The sequence below is a fragment of the Onychomys torridus genome, chromosome 15 (genome assembly GCF_903995425.1).
Source record: "Onychomys torridus chromosome 15, mOncTor1.1, whole genome shotgun sequence".
NCBI classification, from domain to species: Eukaryota; Metazoa; Chordata; class Mammalia; order Rodentia; family Cricetidae; genus Onychomys; species Onychomys torridus.
In genome coordinates this window covers 63,987,034-64,014,682 of record NC_050457.1, presented here as the reverse complement: position 1 = coordinate 64,014,682, position 27,649 = coordinate 63,987,034, and the positions used below count along the sequence as shown (strand labels likewise).

The 27,649-nt window shown below is 46.6% G+C and overlaps 1 protein-coding gene across 7 annotated transcripts in view; it reads right to left on the bottom strand.

Annotated features, from left to right (window-relative positions):
- Positions 1-3,205: 3,205 nt before the first annotated feature.
- Myo10 (myosin X) overlaps positions 3,206-27,649 on the bottom strand; it is a 212,033-nt gene continuing 187,589 nt past the window's right edge. For all 7 annotated transcript variants that reach the window (XM_036206964.1, XM_036206965.1, XM_036206969.1 and 4 more), the window contains 14 exons: positions 25,496-25,591; positions 22,899-22,992; positions 21,959-22,014; positions 19,213-19,355; positions 18,434-18,628; positions 17,397-17,554; positions 15,245-15,368; positions 14,181-14,478; positions 12,498-12,705; positions 11,658-11,794; positions 10,742-10,862; positions 9,860-10,312; positions 6,479-6,670; positions 3,206-4,679 (listed from right to left, as the gene is read on the bottom strand). In XM_036206964.1, the coding sequence (XP_036062857.1) occupies positions 4,578-4,679; positions 6,479-6,670; positions 9,860-10,312; positions 10,742-10,862; positions 11,658-11,794; positions 12,498-12,705; positions 14,181-14,478; positions 15,245-15,368; positions 17,397-17,554; positions 18,434-18,628; positions 19,213-19,355; positions 21,959-22,014; positions 22,899-22,992; positions 25,496-25,591 (2,377 nt within the window). In that variant the 3' untranslated portion in view covers positions 3,206-4,577. The remainder of the gene's footprint in view (positions 4,680-6,478; positions 6,671-9,859; positions 10,313-10,741; positions 10,863-11,657; positions 11,795-12,497; positions 12,706-14,180; positions 14,479-15,244; positions 15,369-17,396; positions 17,555-18,433; positions 18,629-19,212; positions 19,356-21,958; positions 22,015-22,898; positions 22,993-25,495; positions 25,592-27,649) is intronic.

The window sequence follows — 27,649 nt, the reverse complement described above, 5'->3', positions numbered from 1 at the left end:
TGTTCTGATTGGTTGATAAATAAAACACTGACTGGCCAGTAGCCAGGTTGGAAGTATAGGTGGGCTAAGCAGACAAGGAGAATTCTGGGAAGAGGAAGAGCAGAGTCAGGAGTCGCCAGATAGACTCAGAGGAAGCAAGATGACAAGGCAGAACTGAGAAAAGGTACCAAGCCATGTGACTAAACATAAGTAAGAATTATGGGTTAATTTAAGTGTAAGAGCTAGTCAGTAATAAGCCTGAGCTAATGGCTGATCAGTTATAATTAATATTAGCTTCCGAATGGTTATTTTATAAGCAGGCTGCAGGTCTGTGGGGGCTTGGTGAGACTGGAGAAACTTCCTGACTACAGGTCAGTCATCTCTTCTGAGGATTAAACAAAGGAAAAACTGAGAAAAGACCCACTTTTACTGGGAGTTTACTGAAGGGACATGAGGCGGCATGAGGTAGCCCAGCTCTCATTAACAACCTCTAAAGTAATGGTTCTTAACTTATGGGTCTCAACCTTGGGGGAAGAATGACCCTTACATAGGGGTAGACTAAGACCATTGAAAATACGATATTTACATTAATGTTCATAACAGTAGCAAAATCAGTTATGAAGTAACAATGAAAGTAATTTTATGGGTGGGGGTCACCACAACAAGAGGAACTGTATTAAAGGGCCACAGCATTGGGAAGGCTGAAGACAATGGATGTTTACTTTAGCCAGTGTGAGGGCTTGATATTGATTGTCAATTTGATGGCATCTGGGCATGTCAGTGAGGGACTTTCTTGATTAGGTTAATTGAGGTGGGAAGACCAACACTATATATGGACGATGACACTCCTTGGCCTGTAATACTGGACTGTATTAAAAAACAAAAACAAAAACTAGCTGAGCATCAACATTTAACCCTCTCTGCTTACTGACTGTAGATGTCATGTGACCAAGCCTCATGCTCTAGCACCATGCATTTTCCCCATCATGATGAACTGTACCTTCAAACGATGAACCAGGATAAACCTTTTTTGGCCCAGATGTTTCGTCACAACAATTCAAAGAGCAATTAATTAATACAGCCATTGATGTTGGGCATGATTTGTTATGCAGCAAAGCTAACTGTTACAGCAATTTCAATAGTTTCATTTCTAAACCGCAGTATCCCTCATTCTAAATCAGAACTTGTGCCGTGGCCTCTGTGATGACAGATGAAGATGATGTGTTTGCCACTAAGCCTGACACATATGTGGTGAACACATCAAAAAGAGACAGTGGAATGAAGGACACCAAGGAGTGAGTGAAGGAATCACCTTCGTTATCCTGGCTGTGTTTGTCTTGAGAATTTTCTAGAAGTTTGCTCCACAGTACTGGTCCATCTTCACAGTCAATATCACAGATCTGCATCTTTTTGGCTCAAAGTTCTCTGACTTTCCTCATCACACTCTTCCTTCCAGAACCCTTCAGCACATATGCAGATGGCCCACAGACTGTGGCTGTCACAATTGTCTTATTACGCCTTATCACATAATTCTGTTTCCTTTGCAAATTCCGCTGAAGTAGTGTTGATGTTTTGCTTTTCTTTTTTTTTTAAATCCAAACAGTAATATAACAGTACACACTTAAATTATGATTAATTTGTTATGGTGTTGAACTTGGGTTTTCCTTTTTTGTTTGTTTGTTTGTTGTTTGTTTTGTTTTTCGAGACAGGGTTTCTCTCTGTGTAGCTTTGTGCCATTCCTGGAACTCACTTGGTAGCCCAGGCTGGTCTCAAACTCACAGAGACCTGCCTGCCTCTGCCTCCCGAGTGCTGGGATTAAAGGCGTGCGCCACCACCGCCCGGCTGCGTTTTCCTTTTCTAACTAGGTCAATTAACTAGGTTTCTTGGTATTCATAGACCCTGTTTATGCATCCATTGATAAACTCTGGCACAGATATTGTTTATTACTCAAAGGGATGAGATGTGTCCTTGGAAAACAAAAGCTAGGAACAGGGCTGGTGAAGTAGCACATCAGGTAAGGGCAATGCCTCCAGAACTGATGATCAGAATGAACCCCTAGCACCCATTTGTGAAAGGAGAGATGCAGTGTGCTGTGGGATGTCTTTCTGTATGCTGTGAATATATGTGACTCCCATTGGATAACAAAGAAAACTGTTTTGGCCTATTGCAAGAAAGCTTACAGCCAGGTGGGAAATCCAAGGAGAGACAGAGAGAAGGGCGGAGTTGGGGGAGTCACCAGCCCACTGCCCAAGGAACAACAAGATGCCCACAGATTGGTAACACCACAGCCACATGGCAACATATAGATTAATAGAAATGGGTGGAGTTAAGTTATAAGAGCTAGCTAGCAAGGAGCCTGACCCATAGACCAGGGTTTATGTTTGTAAGTAATATAAGCCTTTGTGTGTTTACTTGGGACCAAGAGTCTGGGGACATGAGTGGGAGAGATTTGTCCCAACCGTGGGGACAGCTGGGGCACAGGGAAACTTCTGACTACAGCAATGCCCACAGGTTGTCCTCTGATCTTCACACTTGTGCCGTGGTCCATGTACACACACACACACATACACACACACACACACACACACACACACACACACACACACACACACAAAGAGGATCCAGTAATGGATTCCACTACACCTTGAACATATTATTTGTTTTTTCCATGCTAATTTGGTTGACTCCCCACGACATCTCTCACCACTCACACTACCTTTACAAGTCTTACAACATCCGGTTCTCTTGCTCTCTCCAGCCCTGCCTCAAGCTTCTTCCCAAGCCGCCCCCTTCTGTTTTGTTTGCCTCCACTCACATCTACATAAACACACATACATAACAATTAGAGGCTAGGATGTGCATGCCCGAGAGAACATGCTGTGCTTATGTCTTTGAGCCTGTGTTCTTTTGACTGTTTTTCCCCCCACAAATCTTATTTATCCTTATGGCTCAATCAAATTCCTTTGTGGACACCTGCTGCAGTTTTGCTGTCCACTCATCTGTTGGTGGATAGCCAGCTTGGTTCCATTTCCTTATCATTGTGAATAGAGAGGGATAAACACTAGGGATAGGATGCAGACTTGTGTATATTAAATGTTTTTATAAAAACAGCCTTATGTAACTTGATATAGTAAAATTTAAAAATATCTAAAAGCAAATATGCAAAAGTAACCCCCCCTCCTCACATGGTTATTTGGAAGTATCTAAGTAAAGCAAACACAGCATCTTAGCTAATGTCTTTTATTGTCAGACTTTGTGAGCCAACAGAACACCACTTTCACATAGCTGTCCGTCAGGGATAAGGCAAATTTAATTTTTCTTCGTGAGTACACTCATCTAGCCCACCTTTATAATTTTTCCATATAAAAATAAAAGTCCAAGCCCAGATTTTTTTTTTCCTTCTGGTCATAAACGCTGTTATTTACAGGCGCTGTGTTCAGGCCACCATATGAACTAGGGACGAAATAAGGTGTGAATTTCATTAAAGTCTTGGCTTTAGCATTCATGTCAGGGTCCTTTGGAGGTCTGCTTGAGGGTTACAGGGTTGGGATACAGTAGCTTCCCCCCATTTTCAACATGGCTGTGCCTGCAATCTAGAGTGCCAACACAAAGCTACCCTTCAAAGAAAACAACAGAACTAACTTTTAGAAGTCAACGACTCCAAAACAACTTCGGGCGGCTCTAAAACCAGCATGGGGTGTGTGTGGGGAGACCAGCAGTTGAAGAGTGGTTTGTTTATAAATACAGTTCTCTTTGTGGGCCGCAGACCTGTTAGTAATACAGCAGTCACAGGTCGCGGCCCTTGCTACATGTAAAACGAAAACTGAGTCAGAATGTCTCTTTCCAAAATACAGCAAAGACAGGAACATCCAGAATTCTGATCTGTGAATAAAACCACCTTGGAGACTAAAACTCTGAACTATTAAAATATACAGACAGACTGTTTACACCATTGCACATCCTCTTCCCTTTGTGTTTAATGCTCACGAAACGATGATTGAAGTGTTGAGTGTATGAACGTACGCATGCACGGGCAAGCACAGACACTTACATGAAACAAAGCCACATGTTAATACACGTCCGTGAGGAAGGCTGCCAGCAGCGCTCCAACTACAGCACACTGTCCCCTTCTGCTCTGTCTCCCCTCCCCACTCCCTCACCTTCCCTTGCAGTCAGGAAATCAGGCTGGGAGGTTAGTGCATAATCAATGGATCGATGCCCTGTTTCCAAGCTCTGCAAATTCCCCCAGAAGGAGAAAGTGCTTCCCCTCAGTAGCACAGTTAAGGTCGATTAGGGTCGATTCTGCAAGTTAAGGCACTTCTGGCTGCTTTGGTGGCAGCGTGGTTTTCTCCCCCTTTTTTTAAGGCAAGTATCTATGAGTACTAAAGCTTTAGAAATTGTGCAGACTGTTAAGGTGGACAGCTTAAGACGTGATCACTGAAGTTGATGGGGCGAAAGGAGTCCCGGAAACTCCTCCCACTGACGACTGGTTTCCAAAAGCCCGGGCAGCTGTGTTTCCAAAGCTGGGTCAGGACCTAGCACTGGGCTAGGCGGAGAGTGGCACATTCAGACCTGAAAGACACACAGCTTGCCAGCCTTCACCTGGAGCTGCCCTGGCTGCTCACGGAGCGTGTGGTGCTGTAGCGCTTCTTCACAATCATGCTGATGTAGGCTTTCATGAGCTTGGCCACATCCACCACCTGCCGGGAACAGCAGAACCCACACATGGTCACAAGTCTTGAGCAGGTCCAAGAACCTGGCTAAGCAGACATCTTCTGACAGTCCTCCATGCGAGAACCTGTAATTTCTTCCTATGCTAAGCCCGGGCTCCAGACTCACAGAGAGACGGGAGTTGAGCCGACCTTCCTAGTCAGAGGAAGTGAAGCAGAGCTTTTCTAAATACAGCGTGCGCCACCTGGTGGCTCCTGTACAGAAAACAGTGATTTTATTTGACTTTGGACATGAGTACACCAGTTTGTAGCATTAGGATTTGGATGCTATCCTCACCGAAAATGGTGAAATTTGGAGACCACATACATCAGCCTTTGGAGGCCACAGTAGCTAATTCCAGTCTGTTCATTTGGAAGCAGCTGAAGAAACAGAAGGGAGCCTTGGGGGTCAGGATAGAGCTATGGCCAGCTAGATGCCCAGCCCACTTCCATTGCAAAACAGACATTCTCCTAAGCTAGACTCTTTCTCTAGCATCTTCCAATGATGCCACCATCCGTTTCTCCCCTTCTCTGGCCAATCTGTCCTCTCAGCCTGGACCATACAAAGGCATTTTTTTTTGGTTTTGTTTTATTTTGTTTTTCGAGATAGGGTTTCTCTGTGTAGCTTTGCGCCTTTCCTGGAACTCACTCTGTAGCCCAAGCTGGCCTCGAACTCACAGAGATCAGCCTGCCTCCTTCTCCTGAGTGCTGGGATACAAAGGTGTCCTAATAGGTTTCTATTTCTCCTTCTGCCCTTCCAATCTCATCCCATACTGACACTGGTAAAGCCATTGTCGTAGTGTCTTACACAGTCCCGGATTTCATGGTAGGTTCCCACTTTCCATGGGATTCCACTAAATGCCACAGGCCAGCAAGAGGACCCGCCGCTGTCACAGAGTCTTGAGCCCTTTCCTCCCTCTGAATGTGTTCAACAACCCACTAAACCTCACTCTCACCTCCCTTCCCCCAGCACCCTGAATGCCCTCCTACCCACCATCATAGGCAGCAAACAATTCATTCCCCTTTACCACCCCTTCCTGGTAGTGGTACCCTCTGTGGAGGTCTCAGTTGGTTTCTTTTATTACTACAGTTGCTCCGGTTCAGAGTTGCTAGCACATGTATTCAGTGGCTTTTTTGAGTGTGATTTTGTGATCCATTGACTATGGCCAGATGGGAGGCTTCTCAGGTTCCCCTGCTCTGTGGATGTCTCTCTCTGTCTCTGTCTCTCTCACACACATACACATATATGATTTGTTTTATTTTATGTGTGTTTTGCTTGCATGCATGATTGTGCACCATGGTTTTGCTTGCATGCATGATTGTGCACCACGTGTGTGACCAGTACCTGAGGAGGTGGTTGGGGACCACCATGCGGTACTGGGGTTGAACCAGGGTGCTCTGTGAAAGCAACAAGTGCTTCTAGCTGCTGAGGCGACTCTTCCAGCCTCCAGAGTAGAGTCTGACTGCTTTAATCTCCTATTTTCCACAAGGTGTCACTGCCAACAGTGTGTTTCATCACTGGGTCACTTCCCTTCTCTTCCCTTCCTGACCCACTTGCAAAAGAAACAAAATTGTGTACTGTACGGACAAGGGGAATTTGGAGCTATCCGACTTTGGCTTCAGCGAAGGAATGCCCCACCAAACGTGTGCTCCATATGTAAGAAACCTGGAGTGAATCTCTTCAAATGAAGAGACTCAGTCAAAGCGGCCAGGAGATGGGGCGCTGCTCTCCCCTTTCACCGAGACCCTTCTGAAGGAATCCTGTCTGCCCTGCCGGTGCTGCCTCTTACCTCACTCGTTTCAAAGAGCAGTTCCCGCTCATCGACCACGATCTTGTAGGTGTTGGCCAGCGGTGCCCCGAAAGAGAGGATGTGCTCATACTGGAAGACTTCTAACGGCTTGCCCTCTCCACGCTTGTAGACCGACACGGCGTCGGCGCTGACGCCCAGCCAGAGTTCCTGGGGAAAGCCGCCTTCTTTGCACTGCAGGGGCGGGAGAGTCAGTGTGAGCAAACGCTGGCTAAGGAAGGCCAGAACGCATCCTAGAAGCCACAAGGCAGCAGGCACCAAGGCCAATGCTTGGCAGGCGATACTGACCAAAGTCAACATGCCAGCAGAGAAACAGAAGACACTGTACCGCAGTGCACACCCTGACTGATTTTTGACTGGGTAATCAACTTTAGGATTTGCAGAAAACCAACTGGTCAAGTCTTGCTCTGATGCCCTGCTTCTTCATAACGCCTCTTCTCCATCTTGGACTAGCTCTTCTATTAGAGGCACCTGAATCAGCCTCACAGAAGAAACCAAGGAACACACAGGCTGGGCCAGCAACCAAACAGAACAGCCAGCCACTCTGGGCAAGACAACTAACTCTGTTCTTCTGTTTCTAGGTCTGTCCCCACCCTGTCGGGACTGGTTTATCTAGGATCAGAGAGACAAATTCTCCTAATCATTGTGTGTTGACGTCTCTCCACAAGAAGTGGCGATGTGTTCAGTGTAAACACACTTCACTGGCCCTAACTACAGACTTGCTCGCGATGGGAGGAAACAAGATCATGTGTAGGAATATCAACACCGGAATGACAGGAACCAGAGCATAAACGGGAGCTGTAGATTCACGTACATAGAAGAGAGCCTTATTTATAAATCAGAACAGTGGTTCTCAACCTTCCTAATGCTGCAACCCTTTAATAGAGTTCCTCATGTTATGATGACCGCCAGCCATAAAATATTTTTGTTACTACTTCATAACTGTAATTTTCCTACTGTTACGAATTAATGTAAATATCCATGTTTTCTGATAATCTTAGGCGACCCCTGTGAAAGGGTTGTTTGATCTCCAAAGGGGTCATGACCCACAGGCTGAGGACTGCTTCTTCAGAACAAACATAACCCTATCAACCAACCTACTACACCCAGGACAACATCCTCCCAGAAGCAATCAAAGTATTTTGGAATACGTAATCGGTACTTAGATTTTTATAAAACTTCGATTGAAAGTCATCTAGATCAATTGCTGTAGCCGTAAGAAATCTAGAAGCGAGGCTGGAGAGATGGCTCAGCAGTTAAGAGCACTGTCTGCTCCTCTAAAGGTTCTGAGTTCAAGTCCCAGCAACCATATGGTGTCTCACAACCATCTGTAATGAAATCTGGTGCCCTCTTCTGGCCTGCAGGCACACATGCAGGCAGAACACTATACATAATAAATACATCTTTAAAAGAAATCCAGAAGCTCATCTGTAGGGGGGTGGGGCTGGGGCTGGGGCTGGGAAACCCCCTTTAGAGGGAGGCAATGTCTCAGGCTTTGCAGGCTTTGTGGTCTCTGGCACTGACTAAACCCTCCACATCTGCAAAGGAAATACACAATGGAGGTGGTAGGATCTGACGCCAGTTTGACAAGCATCCCTCTGCTCTGCACTGCTGGTTACATTTCCTTTCAGTCAGTGGTCTTAAATGAGGGACTCAGGAGTTAGTATTGGGTGAGGCAGTGGTAAATTCCACGTTCTAAGGTGCTGTTCCTTCCAGACAGACAAAACAAGCGCAAGCTCAGCATTTCTTTCTTTCTTTCTTTCTTTCTTTCTTTCTTTCTTTCTTTTTTTCCCCCTTTAATTTGGTTTTTCGAGACAGGGTTTCTCTGGGTAGCTTTGCGCCTTTCCTGGAACTCACTTGGTAGTTCAGGCTGGCCTCGAACTCAGAGATCCGCCTGGCTCTGCCTCCCGAGTGCTGGGATTAAAGGCATGCGCCACCACCGCCAGGCAGGCTCAGCATTTCTAACCCGATTATCTGCAATTGGAAATGTTTTGAAACCTGCAACATCATTGAGTGCTGACTTGAAGTACAAAATATTTAGAGCAGGCATGAGGGATGTAGCTTGCTGGTGGAGTACTTGCTTTGTATGTACAAGGCCCTGGGTTTCATCCCCAGAATACAAAAGAAAAAGGAAACATATTTTTTAAGAATTGGATTTTGCTGCCAGGCAGCGGTGGCACACACCTCCCAGCTCTCAGGAGGCAGAGGCAGGTGAACCCGAGTTCCAGGCCAGCCTGGGATACATAGTGAGTTCCACGACAGCTAAGGCTACATAGAGAGAAACCCTGTCTTGAAAACCCAAAAACAACAACAAAAAGAAGTTGGATTTTGCCTTCCATCTCAGCTCTTGGGAGGTCATCTATAGAGTTAGGGCCAGGCCAGCCAGAATTACTTAGTGAGACCCTATCTGGAAAAATATGGCCTGGGAGATGGGGGTGATGTCACTTTTGAAATACTTTAAATTTTGGATTATTAGACCAGGGATGCTCAAGTATGGAGTTGGTGTGAGAATTCTAAAATCAGAAAAACTGTTAATTGGAGAAATTCCCAAGTATTTTGGATAAGGAATACTTGTATAAAATTTCTAAGTGTGTTTATAAGTCTAAAAACAAGAATTTTAAAAATGCAGATTTTAATAAGTACTTTAAAAATTAGCTATAATAATAATAATAATAATAATAATAATAATAAAAATAAAAATAAAAAGTGTACATTATTTAAAACAAGAGACATTTAAGGCCTGGTGTGCTAGTCTTGTAATCCTGGCACTTGGGAGTGGAGAAAGGGGTTCAAGGTCATCTTCAGCTACTGAGCAAGCTGGAAGCCAGCTGGGCTAGACACTAATCTAGCCCAGCAACAGATATCCAGCCAGCCGGCCGGCCAGCCAGCCGGCCAGACACACAGACGGCGGGCATCCTATTATAGAAACATTTGCTACAAAGGAAGAGAAAGAAACCTTCAAGGGGGGACAGCAATGGCTGAGTGGGTAAAGGAGCTGGCCTCCAGGCCTGACTCCCTCAGTTCAATCCCTGAAGCTCACACAGTGGAAGGGCAGAACTGACTTCTAAGTTATCCTCATCCACGAGTGCTATACACACACACACACACACACACACACACACACACACACACACACAATAAATAGATGAATAAAGTTAAAAACAAGAAGACAAATCAAAACAAAAACCTTAGGGGTAAGAGGATGTTAATGGTAAGAACCAGAGGGCGCAGAGCCAACAGATACCTCTTGTCACCCCCTCCCACCCCAACGAACCTGGGCGAGGTTCAGGTTCTGACCAGTGCGGTCAGGACACCACAGCACCTGTCTGCTCACAATGGGACATTACAGCAGCCAGCTCTCACCTCCACATCAAAGAGTGTTGACCCATAGCCAGGCCACTCCTTGATCAAGGCCATATACTTGGCCATGGCTTGTTCCTGGTTCATTCCCTGCAATTTCTTCCATTTGTCAATGATGCTGGCTCGAGCAGAGCCGACTTCCTCCTTAATCCACATGTCCAACATCTGCTCCTCCTCCACTTTCTGCCGGACCACTGCCCCGGTCCGGAAGCTGCGCCTCAGTGTTCCCTCCAGGAAGCTGGTCCGCCTTTTCTCCAGGCGTTCGTACGGGGTGAAGGTTTTGGTCGACTGACTGATGCGAGCTTTGAGTCTCTGCAGAGAGTAAACCTCCTCGAGGGGTGGGACTGAGGTGTGCAGGGTGTAATCCCCCTGCAGGTACTGGAGTCTCAAGGCAGCCAGCACTTGGAGGTTTTCTTCAGGGGCTGGGTGGTGGCCGTGGATAACTGCTTCGTGGGCCTGAAAGGGGGTAGGGGCTGTGGTCAGGTAACCGCTGAGTACCACAGGAAGCCCCACGGCCAGCTCACTCCTGCCCCGTGGTCTGCACCCCAGCCTTGCTTCAAGCTGAATTCCACTCCAGCAGAGCCCATCCCACCACTTTCAAATTGGATTTCTCTCCAGCAAAGCACAGCCCACTGCTTTCAAGCCAAATCCCTCCCCTTCACGGGTCTCACCCAACACTGGAATATCTTTCATTCCTATGGCCTCTTAAATCAAGTGTGTAGGGTCTCTTCTACAGAATGAGCTGCTAGCTTTTCCTTGCATGTAAACCTACTGCTGTGCCTTGAGGACTTGAGCAGTTCATTTATTTATATATATATGGCATAGTAATGGGCTTCGTTCGCTCCTGCCCCACACAAGGGATCTGTTTCTCAAAGTTCCTCTTACCTGTTCAAACATAAACGCAAACTCCACGCTGTCTTTGGGCACACTGTCGGTGTCCAGGAAGCAATAAAGTTTGAAGTAAAATTTCCACAGAGAGTCCCCAGCTTCTGACGTGGCAGCTAGCCTACAGACAGAAGCCACGAAAGACTCAGAGAAGGACTGGAAAGGGGCCGCTGGTGGCCCCCAGAGGGCTGGCTTTGCAGCTCACTCTGAGGACACAGGCATCCTGTTTATGGTGGTAGTGAGTGGTATGGTGAGGGGAGAGAGGACATACGGGACAGTCACACAGGCAGAACAGCGAGACAACGCCTGTCAGAGTTCCTCAGTACTTTAACCAGGGGGAAGGCACACACTTCTAGGCCAGTCCAACTTCAAGAAAACAAAGAGGAAGCCTTCAGGCAAAGCCTGCTGGCAGGGACTCACTGAGGGTCCCAGATGAACTGGTACCATGGAATCCGTGTTTAATCCACAGAAATGCTATTTGTTCAGAATAAGTCTCAGTTGAGTTTTCTTAGTTCAAATTGCTGTGACTATTCAGTGGGCTGCCTTTAGACGCCAAGCATCTTTTCTGGGTTGGGGAATCTAAGGCAGAGATCAAGGATGCACTGTTGAAGGGACACCTTACACTGTGGACACAAGGGGCCATTTCGAGAGCTGGGGTGTTGGCTTGAGTCCACCGGCCTCATTTCAAAGCTTATCAGTGAGAACTGAAAACCTAAGTTCTTAAGAGACAGTGAACAGGGGCTGGAACAGAGAGTGGTGGTGAAGGGCTGAGGATGCGCTAAATCAACATTGAGACCATGGCTTTGTCTGTGAGTCAGGACGCACAGACGGCAGAGAAGCAAGGGTAAATAGATTAACACAGGAAAAACGGGGAGCGTCCAAAGTTCTGTCAGCACTCTGAGGAGGAAGGACTTACTTTTCAAACTTGGCCAGAACATCAGCTACAATGGTCCGGCTTTCAATGGCCTTGTCCACGTGTCCATTGTACTCAAACAAGGCAAACATGTTCCTGCTGTCCTCCATGGCGAGGCCCCGGATCAGCTTCTCCACCACCTGGAAGACATATGAGGAAGCCCTCATCTCAGAGGCTGTGTGCGCTTAACGTACATCCAACTTTGTAAACTCAGAGAGGGCCGCAGGCAGGAGAGAGTCCACATAGCCTCCTGAAACTGTCACTACGTGCTGGCCCCAGAGCCTAACTTATTCTGTTTTTCTTCTAACTCTCTTGGTAAAGTTAGCTTGTACTTTCTTCTTGCTCCCACCTGCCCCCTCCCCAAAAAGCACTCCCCTGCCCCACCCCGGGGGGGGGGTAATGTGTGGATGAAATTCCTAAGTCCCCTGTTTTCTTTGACATATTGATAAACCTTGAGAAACAATGGTGATGTTTACTGATGAGTCTTCCATTCAAAAAGGCTCTCAAATGCTACCATTACCCCAGCTTTCACTGGGCTAGCACCAGGGAAAATGGGTTCATTTGATGCGGCATTCTCAACACCCTGTGGCCCAAGCGACCTGACGCACCCTTGTCACAGAGTTTCCTCTGCAGCAGACCTGTGGAGACGTTGGGTGGGATTACCTCTCAGACACTGGCCTGAGTGGAGCTTTGCACTTTCACACACTTAACTGCACGTTCACCTCTACCTATGTTGTGCAGGTATGCTGAGTATAAACACCAGTGTGGTTATGCTTGCCCCTGGTGCCACAGGCGGACGGGCAGGTGTGCATCCAGCACAACGGGACTGTTAACGCTCCCTACCTCCCCAGCTGTGGTGTGTGAGTTGATGGTGATCTTGCAGGAACCTCCGCCATGGCAATACACTGTGGATGTCATTTCCTGCCGGTGGATCAGAGCTTCAATTTCATCTCGGGAAGGCACAAACTCTCTACACTTGGTTTTCTTGAGAGATTCGTAGATAAAGAGGGCATATTTTTCCATCTCGGTTCCTGGGAACTGTTCCCGTATCCTAGGAGACAAAGCTGCAGTGTGAGCTGTAGATAAGGCAGGCTGGCTGGCTGGCAGGAGCTGGGCTATGGGGAAGGTTCCGAAGCAGAGATGGGCAGGGAGGCCACCTCCTAGTGGTGACATGAGCAAACATCAGTGTCTTCCTGGCTAGATCTGGCTTTCCCTGCGTGGGTTTACTGGGTTTACCTCAAAGTGGGAAAGTGAAGAACCACTGTTTAGGGGTCATCTGCTGCCAGCTCCCTAGGCAGCACCACTGATACCTGAAAGGATGATGCTTCATGCTGCCTGTAAAAACACCACGGCCTCGAACTCAAAGAGATCCACCTGCCTCTGCCTCCTGGGGTGCTGGGATTAAAGGTGTGCGCTACTGTAGCAGGCATCTTAAAAGTTCTTATTAATAAGATCAAACCTGAGGCCAGGTATTGGGGTGAATGCTGGAATATCAGAGAGGCAGAACCAGCCACAGCTTCCTCACCTCAACAGTTCCTCAGCTGATCCTGTTTCCTCAGACTGGAAGCCTCTGAGTCCTTTTCCAGAATGGATCTCAGCTGAACTGCTACTCACAGCCTGAAGCTTAACCAGCTAAAAGCTTCTAGTTCCTGGTCCTAACGCCTTATATATCTTTCTGCTTTCTGCTATCACTCCCTGGGATTAAAGGCTAGATTTCTGGGATGAAAGGAGTGCGTCACCATGCTTGGCCGTATCCTTGAACTCGCAGAGATCCAGAGGGATTTCTGCCTCTGGAATGCTAGGATTAAAGGCATGTGCTACCACTGCCTATCCTCTATGTTTAATATTGTGGCTGCTCTGTCTCTGACCCCAGATAAGTTTATTAGTGTGCACAATATTTTGGGGAATACAATACCACCACACACTACCTTTTGCTTTGTTGAGCTAGAGGGGATTCACTCTGTAGCAAAGGCTGTCCTTGAACTCTTGACCCTCCTGCCTCAGCCTTCTAAGTGCTGAGATTACTGGAATAAGACACCATGTCCAGCTTTAAACGTTTTTTTTTTCCCCCCCGGAGTTAAGCAAAATGAGACTATGACTGCTTCTGCTACACACAAAACAATGAGATGACAGATATCCTACTCCTCAGATCCACCGTGTAATCATTTTATTACCTAACTGTATCCCATAAGCTCATGCTGTCCACCTCAGAATAAAATCTGTTGAGAACGCAGTCGGGATATAAAAATAAAATAAAAATAAAATACCCAAGTTGGGGTTTTCTATATAGAGGGCAGTGGTAATTGAATGTACTCAGCATGAATATATTAGGGTGCTACATCCATAGTGGCTCGGTTCCCTAGAGAGCTTCATGCAGCTTAAAGGGAGAAAGGACACCTTGGTCATACTAGCTTGCTCAGGGACCTTTGGGTCCCTGGCCCCAGTGTTCAGTGTTGGAACCCAGCCATTACGCCATAAGCTCTGCCCAGCCTCTTTCAAAAGTCTCCCCCTTGCCTGGTGCTTTACCTTTTCAAGTGGAACTTGAGGTACTTGAGGATTCCTCGGCTGGGCAGGAAGGTACAGCTGAGGCACGTCAGGATCTGCCAGCTGTAAAGGTTGCCCACACTGCCAGGATGGGGCACCTTATTGGTCTGCTTGATGAGCTGACAGTACAGCTCGTCCCGCAGAGGCCGCAGGTCATGCCCGGTCTGCAGGATGCCCTGGATGATCGGGATGGGGTCGGACATGGATTCCAGTTGCTGCAGTGAGTTGAATATCTTGATAGCCTCGTCCTGAAGGGTTGTGTAGCCTTTGTCTTTGAGCACTAGGAAAAGAAAATGCACAGCATCACTCAAGGGGCTGGAAGAAAGCACAAAAAAGGGGAGGAATGACATGGGGGACCAATAGCCACTTCCTAATGCCGTGTCCACCCTCTTCCCTGTGTATTCAAATCAGCTGAGCACAGCAGGGGAAACAGACGTGCGGGAGCTACCCTGTCATGAAGCTGAAAGTTTAGTACTTAGAACGCTCACTTAAAACTTGAACTCTAGCTCGGCTAGAATGTAATATTGTCCAGGACCTCTTGACCTTGACTTAAAATGCGGTGACATCCTGTTAACCCATTACAACGTAAAAATACTGTAAGTCAAAAATGCATTAACTGCAACCAAACGCCGTAAACTTTAAACTATAAACTCTAAAGGCTGTAGGCTTTTGCCTCACGGATTTCAGATTTGCTACGAACTTTGCATGAGCTGCTGCTGGGCAACATTGTGCTACGAAGCCATTTCCCGATGAAGGAAGTCACACACAATTAGCTGGGCACTGTACTGAGAATTAAAGATAGAAGGGATGAATGTGTACACCTCACACCACTGGAAAGCAGATGTTGCATATTCTGAGTTCATGGAGCGCACTGGCATTCTCTGATGTCCCTTTGAATCTTTACTTCAGTATATTATCTTCCTGACTCTTTCCTGTCTGTGATGACCTAGGAACTCCAAGTAAGCAGCGCTTCTGTGTTAGAGTCGAAGTTAACAGGAAAAGCAGAACCACAGGCTCTGAGGATCCTGAGGGCTCTCTGAACTCACAGCTGAGGTTTATGTCCCCGTAGGGAAGAGGCAGGAGCGGGGAGTGCAGGGGGTGATGTGTGTATCGAAGGATCGGGTTCCGCTTGTAAATCTGCTCCACCACATCGGAGTTCAGGCAGTTCTCCTGGAAAGGAAAGCTGCCACTTAATAAAAGCAAGAGGTTGAGTGGGAAAAGCACACACTCAGCAAACCCAGCCACGCTTCCCCACACAGGAACATCTTTCAGACGTTATGGGAAATCTAGTGTTGGCCATTTTCAGCCAAAGCGAATCCAATCTGCATTTGAACACTGACCACAAAAACACCTTCAAAACTCAGTCTCTGTTTTAAGTGCATTTCCCCTACATTATTAAAACTTCCCATCCCTGGAGATTATACACACATACTAAAAAAATTAATTTTCTTTGTGATTTGCCATCAATCTTCAACTGTAATTCATTTATAAAACATTTTTGGTAGACTTTATATTTTGATTCTTTTTTTCTTTTCTTTTTTTCCTGAGACAGGGTTTCTCTGTGTAACTTGGCACCTTTCCTGGATCTCACTCTGTAGCCCAGGCTGGCCTCGAACTCACAGAGCTCCGCCTGCCTCTGCCTCCAGAGTGCTGGGATTAAAGGCGTGGGCCACCACCTGGCTCTATTTTGATTCTTGAGACAGGATCTAATCTAGGCTAGCCTAGAACTCATGACAATTCTCCTGCCTCAGCCTCCCTATTGTTGGGATTATAGACGTGTATCACCAGTGTGGCTTTAATTATTTTCGGTACTTTACTCTCTTTTAAAGATTTTCTTGATAGTTATGTGTGGGCCTGTGGAGGCCAGACGAGGGCATCATGTTCTTCGGAACCAGAGTTAGAGGTGGTGGCTGTGAACTAAGCAACATGGGGGCTTGGAAGGGAAACTGTCTGTCTGTCACAGCAGTGAATGCACTTTAATCCCCCACCCTGCCAGCCCCTCACTGTGCTCCCGCCACGCTCACAGCGACACACGTGTGCGGGTGCTCTTCACAGGCTACTCTGGGATGGGAAGGCAGCCACGGCACTAAATGAACAGCGGGGCTGCAGACAGGCGGCCCTGAGTCATTCTTCCACAGCAATTTCATTTCCAGTAGGAAATCTCTTCAACAACATTCCATTGCAGGTTGGGGGCAAAAAAAATCAATGACTTAAATTTTCTAGTTAATTAGGGTAACTTGTCTCATTTCTTAAGCATTTCATATCTGGAAAATTCTATGTATTCTTTGAATGTCTGCATTTGCAACAATTAGAGAATAGATAATAGATGACACTGCTTTGATGAGAATGTGTGGATGTCAACCCCCTCCCCCCCATACACACACACACACACACACACAAACAAAACCACCTCCTCTCTCAAAGGAAGCTTCAAATATTTTTAAGGCTACAAATGAGATTATTTGTACCTAGGGCCCTAGGTCTATAGGAAGCTTGGGTGTGTTGGAGAATAATGGATTTACTGTAATTTGGTCTCAAACTTCCAGAAAACATACCACACTGGAATCAGGAAGCCACTTGATTTGCGTAGGAAATTACAACTATGGATATATTAGACCCTCTCCAGCTCCAATGGGTCCACAGGACTGCGAGCCAGGTTTGTGGCAGCTGGTCAATCGTTAGTAAACAACATAAGCTTACAAGAGGGGATAGCAACTTAATGAAATCAATGAGATCTGTTGTTTGTGGCTATTTGGAGGTTAGCCGACCGGGATCCCACGTGTTCTAGACCAACCTGGGCTCCTGAACCCAGGACCTTGTACACATCAACAAACACTGAGCCACATTACCAGCCCTCCAATCTGGGCTCTTTGTGAATCTACTTCTGTGGCCTAGAACTGAGTAGTGAGAAGTGAGTTACTGTTACTTCTAAGAGGTCCCCACCTGGGGCTGAGACGACCCTTGGATGGCTTGGGTGGTCCCTAACCCAGTTCTCACCCAATCTTCTGTATATATATATAGTGCCAAATTCTAACACCTCTCTAGAGACAAAACATTTTCAGTGTAAAATTTCACTTAGAATCTCATTCAGACTCTCAACTGAAAAAATACACAAGCCAGTGAAAACCGAGCCAGTGAAATCCCGAGTCCTCTTGGCCAAGGGAAGACGTCACAGCAGTTCCCGGCTTCTCTTCTCACCTTGATGTCTTGGATCAGCTGCTGGGTGGGCGTGTCGATGGGAGCCTTGGTATCAGTCACGTTCTGGATGGCACTCGACCACCGGGTGGCCTCGTTGAGCAGCTTGGTGTAGAGTCGGTAGCAGTGTTTGCGCCCATATACGGTGACATTCCAGTAACCTGCAAGGCAGCGCAGCACACGTGTGTCAGCTTCGCCCTCTGGGACCAAGGCTTGAGTCCCATGGCTTGTCCTGGTGCCCGGGCCAGTAGCACGGGAAGGGAAGTCTTAATCAGTGATTTAACTCAGTAAACACTGGAGTTCTACATGTGCTGTGTCTGGCACAAACATCCAGGGTCAAACAGATATCAAGTGTCCCCAGCACTGTGGAGTTTATAGTCAAGAGAAGACAAATAAATAAATAAAACAAGGAGCCAATGTAAACACTTGAATTGAGAGCAGTCTGTTCTAGGGACTGGCACAAAAGTGCCAATGTGCAGCTTATCCTGACATTCCTCCCATCTCCTGCTTCTCCTCTTCCCTTCCTTAGCCCCTCCCCCTCAGCAGAGAAAGCTGCTAGAGACTGCTTGTTCGGACAAGGTGTGTACCATTATCACACACATCCGACACAAAGGGAGCGACTGTATTTTAAAAAGCCCCAAATCACAACTAGGGGCATAAACCAAGAAAAGCCATCTTTCAGAAACTCTTATAGTACCACAACTTAGGGGAAAAACCACAGCGGACCTGCCTATCTATGCAGCTGTTTCTTATGCATTAGGCTAAAATCTGATGAGTCTGAAAGTCTTTACATTTCTGGTCACTCTTTCTGCATCCCCTGAAAATCAAACTGGCTTCGCTACAGCTTCAAATACAAAGCATTTAGAACCAACCACAGCCAGCCTCAGGACATGGATCAAAAACAGAATTTCCTTTGTATTTTGAAGCCAAGATCCGCTAGGCAGAAATTTCACTTCTTCACTGGAGCAAGCCCTGACCTTCAGAGACTTGTCACCCTGCGTTTTGAGCCTGGCTGTGCTTCAGCCCGGAGCCTTGGGTACCTGTCTCCTTGAATATCTTCTCGTCGGGGGGCACAACAGAGCACAGGCTGTTGAGGACCAGAGTGCCTAGTTTCAGGGCGTTCTTCTCTGAGCTCTTGTAGTAATCGAGGGAATTGTGGGTCAGGACGAACCACCGCTTCTTCAGCTTTAGTGAGGACATCTTGGGACTGTTCTTTACTTCCTTATGCAACCACCCTGGAAAGGAAGGTTCAAGCGTCAGTCAGAAGACTACCACGAGGGGCTGGTGGTAAAGATCAGCAGTAGAGTGCTTTGGGGACACACTTGAGGCCCTGGGGATCCAGCCCTAGCACCGAAAAAACAAATGTGACTCAAAACCCTAAGTGCCACGGCATCATTTACATCTGTAAAACTTTAAATATGGGCTGCATTTTCTTTTCTTTTCTTTTTTTTTTTTGGAGCTGAGGATCGAACCCTGGGCCTTACCACTGAGCTAAATCCCCAACCCTCTACATTTCTATCTATTGGTTAGAAAATGGCCATAATCATTGTTTTGTTTTGTTTTTCAAACTCTTCAGACCAAGTAACTTGGAGAAGCCGTTTAAGGCCAAGGAGATGACTCTGTCACGTATGCTGCATAAGCATGGGAGCCTGAGCTTGGAGTCCCAGCACCCATGTGAAGGGCCTGATCACAGCAGCGTGCACCTGTCACCCTAAACAGGAGGACTCCATGGACCTCAGTGGCCATCTGGTCCAGCTGCATTGATGGTGTAGTAAGAGAGCCTGACTGAGGAAGACAATGAAACAGAGCCAGCAGTCACCTCTCACGATGAACTCCTGGCCCTCCACCCTGGTGTCTCCCTTGGATCTCTGCAGCAGCGTTATCCAGTGGTGCATTTCCTCTGGTGTGTCCGCGTTGCAGTGGAGCACCCGGTTGGCTGTGATGATCACGAACGAGTTGGGTCTGAGAAGGGCCAGAAAAAAGGGAGAGCCTCTTAGATCCAGTGCCGGCGTCACCTGTCTGCACCAAGGCTTCCTGCCTGACCTTTGCCCTGGTGTAGGTGTCCCAGGGAGACACTGGGATGCTTTTTACAGTTCATCTTAAGGCAAACCTTGCTCATATTTCTGTGGCATTTATTTTATGCATCATTAACTGTCAAACTTAGAGCAACACACTCATCCAGAGAAGTCCTCAGAGGAAAAATATCTCTTCCCCTAGACTTTCCAGACGAAACTGGTTCCAGGAAGGCAAAATAAGGTAACCATGGGGAATTTTTTTTTTTTTTTAATGCATCACCAAAACCAGTTTCTTCCTGCCTCTGGATATAGCCTTGGATAGTATTTCTGTGGCGGAGAATGAAATTCCAGACAGTGGTAATGGAGGAGGATTAGCAAGTAGGTGTCAATGGAACATCTTACGTCCCTGACTGGGCCTGGTACAGAACGCTACTTGGGTCCACGGTTTCAAAGCCACTCAACAGGAGCTCATTTCCCAGACAGGGATAAAGTGATAATGGAAACTTACTTGGTCCCTCAGCTCCTGTCTGTCAATGCTCAGAACCGCTCAGGGGACTATGCACACACTAATTCCTGCATCTAGCTGCTTATATGACTGCCTGAATTCTCCTCTCTTGGGAGCTTTCAATATTTACTATAGCAAAGCACTACCAGAGGTCAAGAAAAAAGGCTAACTAGACTGTCTGCCTATGGCCAGAGGTCCCTTAAAACTGTAGCTCAGCTGGGTGGTGGCAGCAGCACACGCCTTTAATCCCGACACTCGAGAGGCAGAGGCAGGAGGAACTCTATGAATTTGAGGCCAGCCTGGTTTACAGAGTGAGTTCCAGGACAGGTAGGAATACACAGAGAAAACTGGTCTCAGAAAAAAACAAAACCCCCAAACTAGCTGGGAAGGAAGAAAGGCGAGAAACAGAATAGCAGAATGCTAAGTTTTCAATACAGGCCATCCCGTGTGGTGGTGTGAAAAAAAAAAAAAGGCCCCCAAATGAAAAAAAAAATGGCCCCCAAAGGAAGTGGCACTATTAGGAGGTGTGGCTTTTTTAGAGAAGGTATAGTCTTGTTGGAGGAAGTGTGTCACTGTGGAGGTGGGCTTTGAGGTCTCATATATGCTCAAGTCACGCCCAGTGTCTCAGTCCACTTCCTATTGCCCGTAAGTCAAGATGTCAGAACTCTTTACTCGGTTCTTTCTCTAGCACCATGCTTGCCTTGCTTCCTGCCATGACGATAATGAACTGGACCTCTGAACTGCAAGTGAAACACCCCAATAAAATGTTTTTCCTTTATAAGAGTTGGGCGGTCATGGTGTCTCTTCACAGTAACAGAAACCCTGACGAAGACACCTTGTCAGGCTTGCCGGGGCGGTGGGTTTAAAAAGAAGCAAGCTTAGTAAGGTAGAACTTAGAAAACATGAAGAACCTGGACTTTGGTGACTGACTGCACAGAAGTTAAACACTCCTAAGCCAGGCTGAAGGTGGTGTTGACTGACTTCGGGAGTCAGAAGATACCCATCCCATCTCCCAAGAGCCCCAGGGCAGGTAACAAGGACTCCAGAGCTCTCACTCTGCCTAGCAGATACTATTATTTATTATTATTATTATAAGTTTAACACACTCATATTTCCTTTCTGGCTATCTTACTTAACATGGCAGAAGTCAGCTTTAATTCTGACTCTGGCCCTACAACAACTGAGTCTGACAAGGACCAAAAAAAGGAATTTACAAACAGCAACAATAGACAGGCCATCAACCAAGTCAACTTGAAGATGGTTGGCCTTGAAGGTCAAAACTGGGAAAGCAACCGGGTGGTGGTGGCACATGCCTTTAATCCCAGCACTCGGGAGGCAGAGGCAGGTGGATCTCTGTGAGTTCGAGGCCAGCCTGGTCTACCAAGTGAGTTCCAGGAAAGGCACAAAGTTACACAGAGAAACCCTATCTCGAAAAACAAAACAAAACAAAACAAAACAACAACAACAATAACAAAACAACAGGGAAAGCGGAAATGTAAAGGACACAGTTCATGGTTGGACTTACATCTGTTATATCTATTTCACACAAATAAACCAGCAAGGTCATTCTTAATGTTCAGAGAAAGGAACGCTACAAACTCCTTATGCTGGAGTACCATTTTCCAAAAGTGGCCATTTTCTTGCTGTAAGAATTTCATGACTATTAAGTATGGCGGCTCACACATGTGGTCCTAGAACTTGGGAGGCCGAGACAAAAGACCTGTCCTGAACCTGACTCCAGCCTGGGCTAACACAGTCAGGCCCCATGTAAAAACAAAACAAAACAAAACAAAACAAAAAACAAACAAAAAAACCACAAAGAAAAGCTATCCCATGTAGATCCTCACACAAACACCACCCTTTTCCTGTGTTGCAGTTGGCATTTGAAAATGGACGGTCAAGATCTGGCTTCTCCTTTGCCTAGCAACCCAAAGTCCCTTCTTGGCATGACTTTGGATGAGGTGGTTGCTAAGGTTTCATACATGGCCACCCTGTGAGGACTTGCAGAGGTTCTGTGTCTTTGTCCTGTGTCTATTGGAGCTTACCTATCGGGGCTGTCGGAAGCACACACGGAGTCAATCAGCCCCACATCCAGTGTGCCCTGGAAAGGAACAAAAGGGTGATGGTGATGGTGAGGGGGGGTACCAGAGCTGAATGACATCACATGGCATCCCTACATTATAACTGGCGAGGAAACAAGGCAAAGAAATGCCTTCTGTTTGGGTGAGCTGCATGATGACAGTTATTTAAGAAAATTGCTTTAAAGAGTTCTGTCAGTCTCTAGATGGGGCAGGGGCTACAGTCCACGTCTCAAAACACTATGCCATCAGTCAGTCCTTCTTGTTCTCAAAATCTTTTTACTGAAGACTACTCATCAACTCCTCAATAGTGTAAATCGACTGATTTAGGCTATGATCCTTTGTTTAACTGAAAAATTACTCTGCAAAGAAACCTTGGATTTTAAAGTTGTCTGGGCTCAGTGGTTAAGAGAATGTGCCAGTCTTGCAGAGGAGCAGAACTTAGTTCTCAGCACCCAGACTGGGTGGCTGACCATCTCCTGGAACTCCAGCTCTAGGGGGATCTGATGCCCTCTTCTGTCCTCTGAGGGCAACTGCAACACACACGCACATACCTAGCCTCCTAAACACAATTAAAAATAAACACATTAAAAAAAAAACTATATTATAAAAAACCTCGTATAGCTATAAAAAAAAATCACATCTGTAATATTATGAAAATTGTTATTTTTTTTAAGATTTCAGGTGGAAGATATGGAATGTAGCCAAACTCATCTGCAACTTGTCCTTTTCTATGCAAGATTTTAAACAGAATTTAAGATTTTAAATAGTCCTGTTTTTCTCCTTAATTATTATTCTTTTACTTATAAAAGACTACCTAGACATATCCAGTCCCACCCTATTGCCCAGCCTAACTTCTTTCCCATTACCAACTCTGTACACCCCACCCCCGGCAGTGTCCACTCACCACGGCATTCTGGGGGTTTGCCTGCTCATCGTGCATCTCTCTGATCTCCTGGTCTGTGGATGAATGGACCTGACTCAGCACGCTGAACCACTGGCTGTGGAGAGAGAGGGCAAGGGTCATGGGTGGCCAAGCTCTGAGGGGCAAAACAATGCTTTTCCATGTTTCCTGCCCACAAGACATCTCCTCTGAGCAGCTCTGCTTGCATACTATCATAAGCAAAGTTAAAAAAACCAACCAGCCAAACTCCCTTTAGCAGGATGGACTGTGGCATTAAGTCTCCTCCGTGCCAACCTCAGATCTCACTGAGTAGTACACTCATGTCCTAAAGGACACCTATCAAAGGAAAGAAAGTCAACAATGGAGGAGAAACCGCCTCAGCCCAAGTGCTTGACATCTGTATTTCTATCTGGGAACCAGGGGCTTTCTGTGGCTGCCAAGACTTCCACCCCAGTGAACAAAACCACAAGGGAGGTGGAAATCAAAGCAGGTGCCTAAGTCAAAATGATTTTGATCAAAATTCTTCCATCTTTATTTCAACTAGGTTTTCTCACTTCCAGCCTCCTCACAATCAGAAAGACTGTGAAAAGAGAAATCAATTTCAGAAAAACCCAAGCAGAACAAAAGTCCTGCTAGAACCAGGAACCCAAGACACACAGAAAGAAAAAGACCTGGAACAGACAGACAGACAGACAGACAGCGCTGATTACACAAACACGGTGTGGGAGAGAGAAGCCAAGGCACCCCTTCTCAAGGCTATTCTTGTATCTTGATAAACACACACCACTACTAAGTAGGGACAGAAGAAAGACTTGGTATGTAATGGAATAGTTAAGTGAAGAAATAACATCCCCACAGAAAGCTAGTTGTGTGAATTATTTACAGCAAAAACTAAAACCTTCTTTCTAAAATTCCTGAAACTTTGAAAATATTCAATACTGCAGACCCTTGGAGAAAACAGAGCAAAGCAAGACCTCTTATGTGGCCTTGCTCCATCCTTCTTTGACCAGAAGGCACCCTGCAGTTATGGCTCTATAACCTCAGAAAAATCCCCTAGAGCAAACACTGTAACATATATAATTCAAGATGTATGCCTTATGAATTATATACATACATACACTCACATACATAACACAAAGAACAAAACCGTCCTGCTTTCAATTTCTATTGACACTCCTACAATTGATTCATAAAATTTCTTATCAATCATTTACAGCTTTAAATTTATAAAGTGATTAAAAAAAAAAGTCTTCCATTGGTCAGGGGAAAAGGTTTTCACTAGAACATTCCACATGTTAAATTTAGCAGGTTCATTATGGCAGAAAACAGAAAGAGCAGCTGCCAGACGATGGCTTGTAACTCGGCTGAGAACCTGTGGGCTGTCCCTGGACCACAGAGAGGCACATGTGGTCTCTAGGAGCCCCAGACAGAGTGTGAGGGCTGTAATTTCAGGTTTGCTTGTTTTTCCAGTTTGTGCTATAATTTATGAGTCCAGCCAGAGCTTCCGTCTGCTCCCTTGGGAAGAATCCCTTTCTGGAATCTTTACTCTTCACGCTGCTGCCGGGGTATTATATCGACCTAAAGACATCCAAAGGGCAGGCCGGAGGGAGTGAGGGACGGACGGGTCTGAGAACCCACCAGAAAGTTCTGATGACTTCTGGGCTGAACACCGAGGGGCAGAAGCCCCTTGCCGTCATCCTCAGAGATTACTACTTAGCACTGCTCAGGAAAGATAACAACCACCTCCACCGGAATCCTGGAGTCCCACAAAGGCCCCCAAATGTGTCCTAGACACTACATGGCCACGTGATGTGTCTCACTGAAGAGCAAAGGTCACTTTTCCCTAGCTCTGTCCCCTCCCTATGCTCAGTACTCCAGCACGGAAACTCAAGGTCCCAAGACAGGCAGCTTGCACCAGCCAACAAGTAACTCCATTTTCCCCTCACCTCAGTCAGAGATTTGAGCCCCCTCAGAAAGAAATGGAGGGAGTGTGTGTGTGTGTGTGTGTGTGTGTGTGTGTGTGTGTGTGTGTTGGGGGTGGGGTGTGTGTGGGTAATGTGTCCATTCAACAGAACTGAGCTCGAATTCTATTACAGTCTGTGTTTGCCTTTTCCTGTCTGCCAGTCAGTCTGCAAAGTTGAAATGACACCCACCCCACAGGACTGACCGAGAACCAAGTGAGTGCACACTGCCTGCAATGTGGTTATGTTAACAGCCTGCCCACCGACTCCTTCAAGGGAGAGACTTTCAAATCCTCGGCATGCCACAGCCGTATCACCATTCATCACGCAGATGATGGCTACAGACTGCTCTTTACATCTCTGTACAAATCCTTTACTTCCGAAGCTCAAAACATCCACAGGGAGGGCTTTCCGTTGTTTGTACCAGACGGCATCTGAGGCTGGAAAAGCGTGAGACTGCGGCACTTGAACACGTTTACTAAGGCAAGATACACTAAGAGACAGAGCATTCGTCTCCTACGCCTCTTTAACTGTCCTGATAGACAACTAAAACCCCTTTAAAGGCAACAGAACAAACGGTGTTCACACAGGGCTCGCCCTGATTTCAGGAGAGAAGGACGCCTATCCCGCAGACCTCACCTGGCATCTTCCGGGGATTCCGCGATGAGATGGAAAGTCCTGTCCGCCATGATGATGTCGATCCCATTCTCCTTGCTTGTGTTGTCTATGATCTCCCTGCAAGACACACAAGGGGCAAATGGGAATCAATTTGCAATCAAGAATGCAGAACTCTTAGCTATAACCGAGGAAGGCAATTTTACAAAATTAACGAGCAAGTTGGAAAGTGTTGCTTTAGAAATTATATACCATGGCCCTCCTTATTCATGAGAGATTTCTTCTGAGACTCGTAAGGAGGCACCTGAGGCTGCAGACAGTAGTAAACCTCACATACACTATGGAATCCCCACCCCCTGATAGTGTTGAGTGTCCCTGGCCCAGAACACCTGAGACCAAGTGTTTTATATTTCAGACTGGGACCCAAATCTAAACATGGGATGCATTTATGTTTCATACACATATAGCCTGAAGGCATTTGTTTTATGCTAAGCAGAGGGTATGCTATGGGGCTATGCTCCAGCTTCCTGAATGCCAATTTTATACAGTGTTTTCCACATGCTGGAATTTTGACTATAACCCATCATGTGAGGTCAGAGTGGAATTCTCTACATGAGGCATCATAGCAGCATTCAAAGTTCTGAGAATTTCAGATTTTGGATTTCCAGATTGGGCACATACAACCCACACAAGCGCCTGAACTGGAACGCTTACTTTGTAAATTAGACATAGCAAGGGTAATCAATAACAGAACGGAACAAATGCAATACCCCCAAACTAAGGAGGGTGACCATCCTCTCTCTATTTCCCTCCCTCTAAATATGAAATTTTCTAATTGGTGTTATTTGACCACAGGTAACTGAAATCATAAATATGGATGAAAACAAGGGACCAGACAAATAGAGCACATTGTCACCAGCCTTTCTATTAGAGACCTCTAGGGGGACCCAGACTCCTCTGCGCTCCTAATAGTGGGTCTGCAGTGGCATTAGGGATGGGGTGGGGAGGGAGGAGGGTGGTGGGGTGTTTCGCTCACGTCTCTTATCACAGAGGACACCCAACATCTGACTGTGCTCAAGGCCCAGAAAAGCCTTCCTCTGCCCCCCATCTCGGATCTACAGTAGGAGGAAACCCAGAAGGCAGCCCGGTCCGGCCTAGTCTTTCGCTAGCTGATCTCAGCAGCTGTGGTTTGAGGAAGGCCGCTCCCGCGCTCCTATGTTGGATGTGTGATCAAGGTAGGATTTACAGGCAGGGGTCTGAAGGAGGGAGGAGCTAGCTAGCAGGCTCAACCACTTCGAAGGGGTTAAGGTTTTGGGGCTGGACATTGTTTTGTTTTGTTTTTCTTTTCCTTCCTTTGTTTCTCTTCTCCACTTCCACCCCCTTCTGCGGTTCTGGAATTGAACCCGGGCCATGTGCATGCTGGACAAGCACTCTACCACTGAGCTACATCACATTAGTATTTTTATTGAGATAGGGTCTCATCAGACAGCCAGGCTGGCCTCGAACGGGCAAGTCTCCCGCCTCTACCTTTACAGTGAAGATTCAGGACATGTGCTACCGGGTACATTTCTTGCTCCCCTCTGAAAGCATGCTGGTCTTTCAGCCATAGATGACACAGTAAGATGTGTCCTCTTAATCCTGGCTTCTTGGCGTTTAGATCATGGGCAACATAAATTTGGTTCACTAGAACTCACCCAGATGGCTGGGCAGTGGTGGCGCACACGCCTTTAATCCCAGCACTCGGGAGGCAGAGCCAGGTGGATCTCTGTGAGTTCGAGGCCAGCCTGGGCTACAGAGCAAGATCCAGGAAAGGCGCAAAGCTACACAGAGAAACCCTGTCTCAAAAAAAACAAAAACAAAAACAAAAAACAAAAACAAAAAAATCACCCAGCTGTGGGCATTTGTTACAGCAGAACGAACTGCAGCTGCCTATCACAGGTTGAAGCTTGGCCAGTTCCTGTCACACCCTCCCCAACACCGCCTCCATCAGAAGCTCCGGAGCAAGGGCAGGATTTGGTGTCAACTTGATCTCCCCTGGACATGCCCTAACTATATCGGAGACACAAGGATGGGGACAGGCTAACTAAATCAGGGGAGAGCATGCCAGAGTCGATAACGAATTTGCTCACAGCAAAACAGTTCTTTTATATCAACGAAACGGAAATTCTAACAGGCTAG